Source organism: Colobus angolensis, unplaced genomic scaffold, assembly GCF_000951035.1.
Source record: "Colobus angolensis palliatus isolate OR3802 unplaced genomic scaffold, Cang.pa_1.0 Scaffold194, whole genome shotgun sequence".
Taxonomy (NCBI): Eukaryota; Metazoa; Chordata; class Mammalia; order Primates; family Cercopithecidae; genus Colobus; species Colobus angolensis.
Window position 1 is genome coordinate 5,299,087 of NW_012115088.1, and position 14,680 is coordinate 5,313,766.

The following is a 14,680-nucleotide window of genomic DNA, read 5'->3' on the forward strand; positions in this document are numbered from 1 at the left end:
TTCCATTAGAACACAATTAGTAAACATCAGAAGATAATCAGGATTACTAGTCATCTAAGGAAAGTCATGTTGAAGACAGTGAATACAAACGAACAAGTAAATAAAGGCAGTTATGAAGAAAATTTCCAAAAGAATCAAACCCCATAGAATATAATATCCTCAGCAAAAAGAGAAGAAATTGCAACTATGAAACAAGAATAGGGTAGTATAAAAGGAACATTTTGGAAACAAAAAGGGTTCCTGAAAATTACAAATCTGAGAACAGAAATAAAAAAATGTAGTAAGATTAGGTGATAAAGTTAACAAAAATCTCCCAGAAAGTGTAGTAAAAAGGCAAAAAGATGAAAAATGAGAGAGAAAAAAATAAAGTTATAGTAGTACAGGAGTTCTAACAAAATAATAGGAATTTTAGTAAATGAAACAGCACAAAAGAGATGACAGAAAATATGCACCTCAAGAAAAGTTTTGGAACTGAAGGACATGTTTCCAGACTGAAAAGGCCTATCACGGATTGACAAATACTCCGCTTTGACTAAAACTATAGTCAACTCCTCTGAGTTTTTTCTGATGATGGGACTCAGAACACACCACCGCCAAAATATGGCACCTTTGCATGCTGAGTATTTTAAGATGAAGGAATCACTGTGAAATTTCAGGATACAGTGGACAAGAAGGAAAAAAGCAAAAGCCAGGGACCAAAAAAGTTAGCAACAGAAGGGCTTTAGCTTTCTCTATTGCAATATTGAAACCAGAAGGAAATGAAACCTTGCAGACAATACTGAGAAGGAAAAAGACTTTCAACTTGGAATCTATACTCATAAATACCTTAAATCAAGTTAGATGAAAAAAGGCTACTTTTAGACATCTAAGGTCTCAAAAATTCACCATTTCTCAGGAAGCTATTGGAGGTGGGTTCCTCTAAAACAGAGGGGGTTTTAAGAAAGTTATGGGACACTGGAGAGAGGCAAAGTTCCAGAAGCCCCAGGTGAGAGTGCAGGGAATTCTGAGATGACACCAGCACCAGGCCTGGAGGAAAACAAGCTGAGACAGGAGCAAGTTATTACCTGGGAGGCTTAAAGGGAAGGTTCTTTCAGAAGATGAAATTGAGAGAATCCATGATACATTTAAACACCCTAAGGGAAGATTTATATACTCAAGAGTTAAATTAGTGATAAATACACAGAAAACTATCCAAAATAACAAAGCAAAAACAATGACTAATTGCATGAAAGCAGGAAAAGTAAGCATAGTTTACTACACGGTTCAGCTGTAAAGTGTCTACAGTCATAACAACATCAACACCAAATGCTGATCTAACCAGCATTATGACAGGTTAGAGGACAGGAATGGTGCTCAAAAGTGGGAGAAGAGGAAAACCCAATTCTAATTTTTTCATAGTGGAAAGTTAATAAATATCTCAAATTGAAAAATAAGATGTAGCAAAGAATCAAATAGTCCTCTAAGATTTGTAACTGTTACTGCTCCACTGTATAATTTCTTTCTCCCTAGACGCAACTACTTTCACCTCTTAGCTAATCATTTATGTATGTCATTTGTCTGTATGTTCCTATATAACAAACAAGGTAATTATGTGTCTCTCTCTTCCTTGGGACCTTGATGAGCCTAGTCATGATATGTAAATGTTTTCAAGTTTGGATTTTAGATTCTAGAAGCCACACTAATAAGTAAACCTTTTGAAACATGTTTTTTTAAAAATTGTTTTATTATTTTTAAGAGATGAGGTCTCACCTTGTCACCTAGTCTGGAGTGCAGTGGAGTGATCATGGCTCACTGCAGCCTTGAACTCCTGGCATCAAGGGATCCTCTGGGATTACAGGTGTGAGCCATCATGTAAACCTGTCTTTTTACAAAACTATCTGATTATAGTTTAATTTAGAATACAAAACTCGTTTAGGCCAACCTTATATTAAAAAATAATCTATAAAAAGTAGTATACAGAAGTAAGTATAAAGCTATTTGTGTTAAGCTTAACTCACAGGACCACATTATTAATTAATAAGCAACAGTGAAGCTCTAGTAAAAAGATGTGTGACTGTCATTAGAGCTAAAGGTTCAGTATTTTCACAGGATAATTCTACCAAACATTTAAAGGTCAGATAATTTCACTACTATGTACTTAAACTCTCCTGAAGCATAGAAAAAGGCCAGGTGCGGTAGCTCACACCTGTAATCCCAGCACTTTGGGAGGCTGAGGCCTGAGGTCAGGAGTTTGAGATCTACCTGGCCAACATGGCGAAACTCCGCCTCTACTAAAAATACAAAAATTAGCTGGGCGTGGTGGCAGATGCCTGTAATCCCAGCTACTCAGGAGGCTGAGGTAGGAGAACTGCTTGAACCCAGGAGGCGGAGGTTGCTGTGAGCCAACATCGCACCACTGCACTCCAGCCTAGGTGACAGAGTGAGACTCCGTCTCAAAAAAGAAAAAAAAAAAAGAAAAAAAAAAAAAGAAACAGATAAAGCCCCAAACTGACAAAGGTACAAAAAAGAAAAATACTACCCAATTTTATTAATATTCTAAAAATAATAACCAAAATATTAACAAAGAGAATCCAAAAGCACATTGAAAGATCATGACCAAATAAGGTTTATTAAAAAATGCAAGAATGCTCCAATATTATAAGATGCCTGAAAATCATAGTAAAGATATGGAGAAAACTAATAAGTTCATCTCCCTAGACAGTGAAAAGACATTTGATAAAATTCAACTCTTAAATAAAAGTATTTAAGAGAACTGAAATGACTATAACTTAGGGAAGTTTCTCCTTTGCCATACATATAAAAATCAATCAAATCCTTAATATTAAATACTGAAACTGTAAAGTCTTTAAAAAAATCTAATAATATAATAGATACAAGGTATAAGATATTAGATACTAATGGGAGCAATTATTTTTGAAAGGCCAATGTCTGACATTAAGAACTATTATGCTTTTATAGTTTCCAAGTGTATATTTCATATATTGCAAACAATTACTATATTACAGTTGATCCAATGGCAAGGTATTAAAGAGCTGTTAGAAATCATCTCTTTTGTCTGGTTAAACCTGCTGCAAGCTGTTAATAGAAGTATTCGATGTTATATGAAAATAATTCCAAGGGGTGTATTTCCAGCCAACTATATAAATATGTGTCTGTGTATGGGGATGTGTCATATTTTGTGAACAATCTTATGAACACATATAATGCATTAACAAACAGAACCCCAATCTTTCTCTTTTTAATCTACAAAAACTCACCTGGAGAACCACTCTTCATCTGAAAACTGTCTTGCTTGCAATGCCTCCTTCATTATCAGCCCTCCCTGACCCCCTAACACACCAGAACTTAATAGTTTTCGGTGATATAAACAGAGAACAAGCAGCAGGGTTTCTTAAATTGGGGAATCAGTAATCTCAATTCTCCAGTCACCTGGGTGGCTGCTGTAATTTGCATAAACCTGTTAAAATTCACTTCACACAGGCAGGAGGAGAAAAGGAAATGACATCAGAGGTGCTTTGCTAAAGATCACAGGAACTGCAGCTGTGGCCTTCCTATTTAGCAGGTAGAAAATTTATCTAGTTTTGTTACTTCTGTGATAGAGTGGACTTTGTAAGGATGACTCTCGTAGAGAATTCAGGACAGTGATCAAAAACTGTCAGACTGACTTTTCTTCAAGAAATTTAACTTAGCTTGCTAGTTTACATCCAGAATCAAATTCTTACTGAAAAACCTTTCTAGTTTTCTACTTTTTACTGCAAGGGTCTTGGTGGATATTATCTCTGTCCCTACTACATTTTATTTTATTTTTTTCAAAGTTGGCAAGTAGGCAAGATCAACTGGCCAATGAATACATGAGGACTGAGGCAGATTTTAACCTTCTACTTATGCAACTTTCGCTGAACAAAACTCTTAAGTGCTGTTATTTATATAGAGTTGAACTCTGTCAAATGTCTTTTCACTAGCTAGCTTAACAGAGGTTTTGCTTAAAATATTACATGTTAATATTGAAAACAATTGGGCTTTTCTGACTTCATAAAAGTGCAAATTGAAAACCACGGTCATCAGGAAATTAAATGTTTTATCCAGGCTTTAGCATAATGAGAATTTATATTTTGAGAAAAGATTATTTACAACTAGTCATCTTTAAAATGTGTCTGTTTTTGATTCTTTTTGTCGGTTTTCCCCTTAAATCTTTACATAGATTCCCATGAGAGTACAGTAAAACAGAAATTAAATAGAATTCATATAATATTTGAAATCTTTGGCATCAATTCACTCCAGGAATCCAAGACAGTACTCAACTGAAGGGGAAGCAAGCATAAGGGAGATTTCTGGGACACTGATACTGTTCTGTTTCTTCATCTGAATGCTGCTTACGGGTCTTGTTGAATTTGTGAAAATGCATTACTTTGTACATTTATGCCATATGATCTTTCCTGTTTATATATTACACTTTGATAAGAAGTTTAAAAAAAAATGTCCTGTTCCACCTGGATGGCAGTTAACATCCAACAGCGGCATATGTTTAATCTGGAAAATTAGGTATAGCTCTAATGAATACCCATGATTCTATGATAACTGTGATAAACCAGTACTGTGATTTCCAAATCTTTGAGACAGAAGAGTCAATAAACCATCTCTACCCCTTTCATTAACTTGGCCTAGGGCTGGAGTGCTTTGGAGGAAATTTCAGTACTGTCAAGAATACTTTTTGAGAAGTAGTAATATAATGTTTGTTTTCCTTTGATGTCATGGGCAAATTATATAACATGCTATTATATTTTCTTTTTTTTTTGGAGACAGAGTCTCACTCTGTCACCAGGCTGCAGTGTAGTGGCACTATCTCAGTTCACTGCAACCTCTGCCCTCACAGGCTCAAACAATCCTCTCACCTCAGCCTCCCAAGTAGCTGGGACCACAGGCACACAACACCATGCCTGGCTATTTTTTTTTGTATTTTTGGTAGAGATGGGGTTTTGCCATATTACCCAGGCTAGTCTCGAACCACCTGCCTTGGCCTCCCAAAGTACTGGGATTACAGGTGTGAGCCAACACACCTGGCTATATTTTCAATAACAGCATTGTAAGGAAACTGCCCAGAAACTAGCAGGTTTCTAAACTACATTTTGAAAACCACAGCAAGTAGAAAAAAGAGGGCACCAGTTTAAAAGAGGACATGGACATCTACTACTTCATTTTCTCTTACTCATCTGTTCATCTATTTGCCTCTTTAAAGATACTAACTATATGTAAGATAAATATTCAGTGCCTTCGGTGTGCTAGAGGCGAGGATGTGAGGATGAACCTGGTATCTGCCTGTATCAGAGAATGGCTATCTAGTTACTAAACCCATTTCCTCTATTTTGCTGGGCATACAGTTAAAGTATATTTTCCAGACTCCCTACAGTTAGGGGTGGCTTATGACTTAATTAACAGGCAATGCAACAGAAGACTTGGTCCATGAAAACCTCCCATGCAATATCCCTTCCATGCTTTTCTACCTGCTGGATTAATTAAGCTGCGCATGGCAACCTTGAAAAAAAAGTCTTGAGGAGGGTAGAATCACAAGATGGAAGGAGCATAAATCATTACTTGCAGAGGGCCACTAGCTAACTGGGAACCTTTTTGGGACTTTATGGGACCAAGAAATAAATTTGTTTCCTATTTGAGCCGTTAAACATTTCTGAGTTGTTTTGCTATCGCAACTGACATTAACTAATATTGTGAACTTAAGGAGCTGATCCCTTTTTAAGGAGTCACTTACCCTCCTCCACAAAACCATAATACAACTTAGTAAATGCTATTATAGAATAACATTTATACAAAAGCGGGATAAGAGCAGTTAATTTTGCCCAGAAAGGATTTTTGATATAAGTAACATGTGAACTGGGTTCTGAAGAATAGATAAGAATTTACCAGGGAGACAAGTAGTGGAAAGGGGTGATATAAACAAAGCCATAAACAGGCATCATATGCCCAGGAGTATTTGTATATTGGCTAAGTGTTTTCGTGAGGGGAGTGGGAACTAAGACCAGAAAAGTGGCCTGGGGTCAGACTGCGGTATGGTAAAGAGAACAAACATTATCTTGTATGTGGCAAGAGTCACTAAAAATTTCAAGTAGCACAATGTAGGATGGTAGGCTAAAGGGGAGAGCTGGAGACAGTAAGATAAAGGAGGAAGTACTGGTAGTGGATGTGAAGAAGGGATAGCACTGACAAATATGTGTGTGCGTGTGTGTATTTGTGTGTGTATTTACCTATGTTTTTTTTAGAGATGGGTTTCTACTTTGTTGTCCAGGCTGAAGTGCAGTGGCTATTTACAGACTCGATCCCAGTACTGATCAGCATGGGAGTTCTGACCTGCTGTTTCCTATCTGGGCCAGTTCACCTCTTCCTAGGCAACCTGGTGGTCCCCAGCTCCTAAGGTCTGAGAAGTCACCATATTGACGCTGAACTTAACATGGATATGTGATTGGCATACTGCACTACAGCTGAGAATTCCTGGACTCAAGTGATCTTCCTGCCTAAGCCCCTGTGTGGCTGGGACTACAGGCATGTGCCACTGTGCTCAGCTGACAAATATATTTTTTCCATAAGTTATTGGGGTATAGGTGGTATCTGGTTACATAAGTCCTTTAGTGGTGATTTGTGAGATTTTAGTGCACTCATCACCTGAGCAACATACACTGTACCCTATTTGTAGTCTTTTATCCCTCACCTCCCTCCCACCCTTCCCCACAAGGCCCCAAAGTCCATTGTATCATTCTTATGCCTTTGTGTCCTCATAGCTTAGCTCCCACCTATCAGTGAGGACAAATAATGTTTGGTTTTCCATTCCTGAGTTACTTCACTTAGAAGAATAGTCTCCAATCTCATCCAGGTCACTACAAATACTGTTAATTAATTCCTTTTTTTTTTTTTTGAGAGGGAGTTTCGCTCTTGTTGCCCAGGCTGAAGTGCAATGACACAATTTTGGCTCACTGCAACCTCTGCCTCCCGGATTCAAGCGATTCTCCTACCTCAGCCTCCCAAGTAGCTGGGATTACAGCCATGCAACACCAGGCCTGGCTAATTTTTGTATTTTTTTTTAGTAGAGATGGGGTTTCATCACATTGGGCAGGCTGCTCTCAGACTCCTGACCTCAGGTGATCTACCTGCCTTGGCTTCCCAAAGTGCTGGGATTACAGGCATGAGCCACCATGCTTGGCCCGTCATTCCTTTCTATGGCTGAGTAGTATTCCATCATATAAATATACCAGTTTCTTTATCTACTCGTTGATGGATGGGCATTTGACTTGGTTCCATGATTTTACAATTGCAAACTGTGCTGCTATGAACATGTGTATGCAAGTATCTTTTTTGTATAATGACTTCTTTTCCTCTGGGTAGATACCCAGTAGTGGGATTGCTAGATCAAATGGTAGTTCCACTTTTAGTTCTTTAAAGAAATCTCCACACTGTTTTCCATAGTGGTTGTACTAGTTTACATTCCCACCAGCAGTGTACAAAGTATTCCCTGTTCACCGTATCCACACCAACATTTACTGTTTTTTGATTTTTTGATTATGGCCATTCTTGCAGGAGTAAGGTGGTATTGCATTGTGGTTTTGATTTGTATGTCTCTGATCACTAGTGATGTTGAGAATTTTTTCATGTTTGTTGGCCATTTGTATATCTTCTTTTGAGAACTGTCTATTCATGTCCTTAGCCTACTTTTTGATGGCCTTGTTTTTTTCTTACTGATTTGTGTTCATTGTAGATTCTAGATATTAGTCCTTTGTCAGATGTATAGATTATGAAGATTTTCTCCCACTCTGTGGGTTGTCTGTTTACTCTGCTGTTTGTTCCTTTTGCCATGCAAAAGCTCTTCAGTTTAATTAAGTCCCAACTATTTATCTTTGTTTTTAATACATTTGCTTTTGGGTTCTTGGTCATAAAATCTTGCCTAAGCCAGTGTCTAGAAGGGTTTTTCCAATGTTATCTTCTAGAATTTTTATAGTTTCAGATCTTAGATTTAAGTCCTTAATCCATCTTGAGTTGATTTTTGTATAAGGTGAGAGATGAGGATCCAGTTTCATTCTCCTATATGTGGCTAGCCAATTATGCCAGCACCATTTATTGAAAATGCTGTCCTTTCCCCACTTTATGGTTTTGTTTGCTTTGTCAAAGATCAGTTGGCTGTAAGTATTTAGGTTTATTTTTGGGTTTTTTATTCTGTTCCATTGGTGTATGTGACTGTTTTATATTGGTACCATGCTGTTTTGGTGACTATGGCCTTACAGTATAGTTTGAAATCAGGTAGTGTGATGCCTCCAGATTTGTTCTTTTTGCTTAGTCCTGCTTTGGCTATGCGGGCTCTTTTTTGGTTCCATGTGAATTTTAGAATTGTTTTTTCTAATTCTGTGAAGAATGATGGTAGTATTTTGATGGGGATTGTGTTGCATTTGTAGATCGCTTTTGGCAGTATGATTTTCACAATATTGATCCTACACAAACATGAGCTTGGGATATGTTTCCATTTGTTTGTGTCAGCTGACAAATATTTTTGATGTAAAAACTAACCTGATCAGTGTAGTGGGCAAGGCGAGGGGGGTGGTAAAGGTCAAGAGCAGTGCAAGGTAATCCTGAAGCCTCTGTCTTAGAAGAATGAGTAAAGTCTTACATACTGAGAAAAGTGATGTTCTGAGATCAGAAAACAGGTACAGATTGTGGGGGAGAGAGGAGTTCAGTTTTAAAATAACTGAGTTTGAAATACCATTTTGAAGCCCTCAGATAGGTCATGAGGTATGATTGATCAGGCCTAAAACTTATTTAATTTAGGTATGGGTCATCTTTTGGAAGTGAGAATATGGGAAAGCCCTGAATTGAATTGATAGGTAGATCCCTAAGCCTCCTTAGGAGACAACGCTAATTTTTTAAAGTGTAAATTCCATTTTTCAAAAAAATGGTAATCATATTATTCAAATAAACAATTTAATAAAGAGTGAAGTCTTTTTTTCTCATTTCTCAAGCAACTCATTTTCTCCTCCCAGAGTAAGCAATGTTATTGGGTTTCTTTTGTATCCTTCCTGATGTACTCTTTACACATACCAGCACATATGCATAAATCTTCTGTCCGTTTTTTTTTTTGAGACAGGGTTTCACTCGGTTGCACAGGCTGGAGTATACTGGTACAATCTTGACTCACTGCAGCCTCCACCTCCTGGGTTCAAGCGATCATCCCATCTCAGCCTCCTGAATAGCGAGCATTACAGGCATATGCCACCATGCTCAGCTAATTAAATTTTTTTTGGGTAGAGACAAGGTCTCACTATATTGCCTAGGCTGGTCTTGAACTCCTGGGCTCAAACAATCTTCCCATCTCAGCCTCCCAAAGTGCTGGGATCCTTCCATCCTTTTTTACGACACATATACACAGACCCTTCACCTTCCTTGGTTAAGGGACATTTACTTACCTTAGAGTGGCTCCCTCAGTCTTAATCACGTCTCCATCTTTCAGATAAACATATTGTTGCTCTCCATTTCCTATAATTTCTTCTCTCTGAGGATTCCGTGGGAGTTTTTTAATGCAATAGGTAGTGTCTAGTCATAAAACATATAAAATATATTGATTCACACTTTCAATTATAATTAAGCCTTTTAAGAGATCAACTTTCATAGAGCTAACACTTGTGAATGACTGCATAAAATATTAACATTTAGAGACAACAGAAAATGGGATGAATTACAGCAGGTTATCTCTGGGATGTAACTATTTCATATCTTTCAACCAAACAGCTCTTCATTCTTTCATGCCCCTCTAGGTTTACATGAAAGCCTCTATATTTTTCAAGTCACTCCTAGTTTATATAAAACATTTAAAGGCCAGGCGCGGTGGCTCAAGCCTGTAATCCCAGCACTTTGGGAGGCCGAGACGGGCGGATCACGAGGTCAGGAGATCGAGACCATCCTGGCTAACACGGTGAAACCCCGTCTCTACTAAAAAATACAAAAAAAAACTAGCCGGGTGAGGTGGCGGGCGCCTGTAGTCCCAGCTACTCGGGAGGCTGAGGCAGGAGAATGGCGTAAACCCGGGAGGCGGAGCTTGCAGTGAGCTGAGATTTGGCCACTGCACTCCAGCCTGGGTGACAGAAGTGAAACTCCATCTCAAAAAAAAAAAAAAAAACCAAAAAAAATTTAAAAGTAGTTCTTCATAATCTCAGCTAGCTTTGGCATCCCGACAAGTGTTGAAGAGGCAGTACTACAGAACCTGGAAACTTTTCTCTATCCAGATGCCTAACATGTAGCAAAGGTGTCATACAGTAATTAATAACAAAAGGATGATAGCATGAGGTCCTTGCTATGAGTACTGAAATGAAGCCCCAGACCAGTGGCTAAGATATTAAACCTTTAAAATAAGCTTAATCTATACCACCGCTCACTGACACAAAGAAAATAAATTAATTAACCAATTAACAATTGAGTGCCAATTAACTAACCAGTATACTAGGTACACTGAATACAATCACTGTGATATCAAAGTTCTTAAAAGTTGCCCTGATTGGGAAACTAAAACTTACAAACATGAAACAAAGAACTATATTTGGTCCCATTGAATGAATATTAAATGGACAATTCGGCTAATAAAGGCAGCAGGAGTTCAGAGAAAGGAGAGTTAGGAAAGGATTTATAAATATGATAGAACTTGAGGTGTGACTTACAGGAGGAGCAGGATGGGTAAAGGTACAGAGAAGGAGTTGTAGGTAAGGGGAACTGCATTAGAAAAGGCATTAAGTCCAGGCATAGTGGCTCACACCTGTAATCCCAGGACTTTGGGAGGCCAAGGCGGGCGGATCATGAGGTCAGGAGTTTGAGACCAGTCTGGCCAATGCAGTGAAACCCCATCTCTACTAAACATACAAAAAAATTAGCCAGGTGTGGTAGTGTGTGCCTGTAGTCCCAGATACTAGGGAGGCTGAGGCAGGGGAATCGAGTGAGCCGGGGAGGCGGAGGTTGCAGTGAGCCAAGATCGCGCCATTGCATTCCAGGCAGAGCAGCAGTGTGAGACTCTGTCTCAAAAAAAAAAAAAAACCAACCAACCAACCAAACAAACAAAAGCATTAAAATGAGAATGAACATGACATATGTCTGACAACATAATGCTATCAATTTTTCTACTGCAAAATACTGGCTGGGAAGAGTGGAGATAAAGTTGGATAGGTAAGATGAGCTCAGATCAGAAAGGGTCTTAAATTACCTTTTACAAAATAGAAGAATATAAACTTTACCATGTGTAATCACTACACATTCTTTAGTAAGATAATGAAATAGTGTTAACTCATGATAAATATGGCGGCTGTGGGTAAGGAGACCAAAAGGAGATCAGAGAGCCCAGGAGGGGAATGACTGCAATTTCCCAGCTGGAAGGTAATGAATATTAGGGTTAAGATGGTAGCACTGGAAATATGAAGGCAGAAAGAGATATTTCAAAGAAAAATGGACAAGGTACAGGAATCTGCTAGTTTGAGGATAAAGGAGACAAACACTGAAATAAAAAGAAAAGAAACAACAACAAATACCACTTCCCCTTCCAACCCCAAACTCTATTATTTTGTATCTTAGAGGCCAAAGGAAAACAATGATATGCTTTTCTGGGAATTGACATCATATAACAAGATTGAGATATTGAGTTTTTTTGGTTTGTTTTGTTTATAAGCTGTATAATTTTATCTTTCAGTAAAGAAATGGAGGCGTTACATTTCTGCTTGTGAGACCTTTAGTAGACAATTTAAAAAATCACAATTATATCAAAATTACAAAATGAATGTCATACTATAACTTTGTATCTGTTTTCAAACTTATGTGCGAATATAAATGATAACACATATCCTATTTGAGTGCTTGTTGGAGGCTGGGGATGGGGAAATCACTGCAAAGCAGCATGAGGGGACTGTTTTTGGAATGGAGGAAGTGTTCCATATCTTGACTGGAATGGTCACGTACGTATTCATGTTTGTTAAAACTCACCAAACTGTTCACTTAAAATGGGCATATTTTATGTATGTAAATTAAAGCTCAATAAAATTGATTTATGAAGGAAAAAAGTGGGCTACAAACATTTTAATTTTTCAAACTAAAAAAATCTGAAGAGTTGGCTGAGGCGACAAAGCTAATTAAGAAATCACAGAATAGTTTTTTTTTTTCCCCGCAAACAGGGTTTCACTTTGTAGCTCAGGCTGGTCTTGAACTGCTGGGCTCAAACTATCCTCCTGCCTCAGTCTCCTGAGTAGCTGGGATTATAAGCACACACCACCGTCTCTGGCATAAAATAGTTTTTTAATTCACAAGATTTAATAGGTAGATTAAAAGAAGAGGTAAGACAAGATTAAAAGAGGTAAGACAAGAGAAGGAAAAGTCAGACTGAGAGATTGTAAGTTCCTGTGGTATACAGTCCCTTTAGATTGGAAGAAAGGAGCTAAGAGAGTAAGGAAGCTTGGTTGCTAGTTTTTTTTATAACTGCCGCCTGGTGATATTGGGTGTGGTAGCTGAGATGTCCCAATTATTGTCACAAGGCCTAAAAAAGCAGATCTTTACAAATGTTTAAAAATACTAGCTCAATGTAAACGAGCATGAATGTTCTTGACCTCCTTACTGTGCCCTGAATGTGCCAACCACGCTCTCATTCCAGCATCTTTGCTCTTGCAATGCTGTTTGCCTGGCAGGCCTTCCTGCCAGGAGCTTGCTCCTTCTGTCTGTCCACTCTGGATATAACAGCCCTTGCCCTTCTCCACTTTACTCTCTCTTCCCTTTCTCTTCTTATACCTTTATTTTCCTGCATAGCATCCATGATGATCTGATCTATTTTTTTCTCTTTTTTTTTTATTCTGGTGCCCAGGCTGGAGTGCAGTGGCACAATGATGGCTTACTGCAGCCTCAGCTTCCCTGGTTCAAGCAATCTGTCCACCTTGGCTTCCTGAGTAGCTGGGACTTCAGGTGCATGCCACCGTACCAGGGAAACTTTTGTACTTTTTTTGGAGAGACAGGGTCTTGCTATGTTTCCCAAGCTGGTCTTTAACTCCTAAGCTCAAGCAATCCACCCACCTTGACCTCCCAAAGTGTTGGGATTACAGGCATGAGCCACTGCACCCAGACTGATCTATTATTTATTTACCATTAACATCCCTACTGGAATAAAGCTCCATGAGAACAGTGTCTGTTTTGTTCACTGCCATACCCATTGTGCCAACAACACTGTCTGACATATAACAGTAAAAGGAATATTTGTTTAATGAATGAATGAACGAATCTAGGTATATGATGGTGGGATGAGGAAATAAAGAGATGGAAAATATCAGTACTGTATAGGTTTCAGGGACAATGAATTATCAATACAATGATATCTTCCCTGAATTTCAGCATATCTTAGTAATTGCCTTAAAGTTACAGAAGGCCTGAGATAATCTGTTAGAATGTGAACAATAAGAGCACCTACCTCACAGTATCCACATAAATTGTTTAGTGCAGTGTCTGACACAGAGTAAATGCTCAACAGTTGTTGGTTATGATTGAGTCTGAATAGTAACTCACAGACTAAAGTAAAATTGAGGATTTGAAACAGAAATCAGGACTTTCCGTTCCTCCTTTGTTAAAACTAGGCACAATATTCAACAGTCTCATCAATTTCTAAAAGTACCATTTAAAACTGAGGCATTTAGTAAATGGTTTATAGACTACTTAGCTCTGTAACTGAAATAAATTATTCTCCAAACATGGCTTTCCTCAATGAGCTTAATGAATGTTTTCTGTTTACCATTATTGATGCTTTTACAAATATCTCCTATGCCTCCAGAATGATCGTGGTGCCAGTGAGTCACTACAATTTCCTGGATTGCTGTGTTAAATTCAGTTAGAGCCTGCTTTAAACAGCTGATATATTCTGGAATTGCTGGTTCTCCAGTGTCAATGAGGATTCTCCTGAAAATTAAATGGAAGATAATCACACAATTGGAACGCTGAGTTGATATTAGCATTATTTTGTACACAGATAATTTACATTAAAGAAACTGCAAAAATTATTTTACTTTCAACATGCTCAAAAACCAGCTATGTCACTTCAGCTTAACTACAGTAATCTCACCCTAAGTTTTCTGAAAAAAATTAGAGCTAAATCTAAGTCTAAACAAGGAATAATAGCAATAATCTTGAACATTTACATAGCAATTAAAGAAAACATGGCACCACTCCAAGGACCTTACATATTTTAACAATTACATTCCTCATAACAACTGGTTAACATAGATATTTTATCATTATATTTAGAAGTAACTTGCCCAGGTTACTCTACAGATAAATGGCAGAAACATCTTTCAAACCCAGGTATTCTGATGCCAGAATATGTGCTCTTATCTATCTGCCTTTGAGATCTCATATCTCAGTATATTTCAAAAGTTTTATAGATATGAAAGATTTTGATTCAATGGCATCCCTAAAGGAACTAGTCTTTGGCACTATATATAGAACTTATCACTGAAGTTTTATGTTAGCACCCTGACACATGAAAATGAAGGCTTTAGTGAAGCATGGGAAAAACGTCTGAGCTATTTTCATTCTTTACTTAGACAACCCAATTAGCTGTTTTTTTTTTGCTTGTGGTTCTGAATCTTCCTTATATTTTGTTTGCCCTTCCTCATGATTTCATGAA

At 37.9% G+C, this 14,680-nt stretch overlaps 1 protein-coding gene across 2 annotated transcripts in view; it reads right to left on the minus strand.

Moving 5' to 3' along the window:
• LACTB2 (lactamase, beta 2) overlaps nucleotides 1-14,680 on the minus strand; it is a 32,929-nt gene that overhangs the window by 11,525 nt on the left and 6,724 nt on the right. For both annotated transcript variants that reach the window (XM_011940937.1, XM_011940935.1), the window contains exons 2-3: nucleotides 13,790-13,953; nucleotides 9,456-9,582 (exon numbers count right to left, since the gene is read on the minus strand). In XM_011940937.1, the coding sequence (XP_011796327.1) occupies nucleotides 9,456-9,582; nucleotides 13,790-13,953 (291 nt within the window). The remainder of the gene's footprint in view (nucleotides 1-9,455; nucleotides 9,583-13,789; nucleotides 13,954-14,680) is intronic.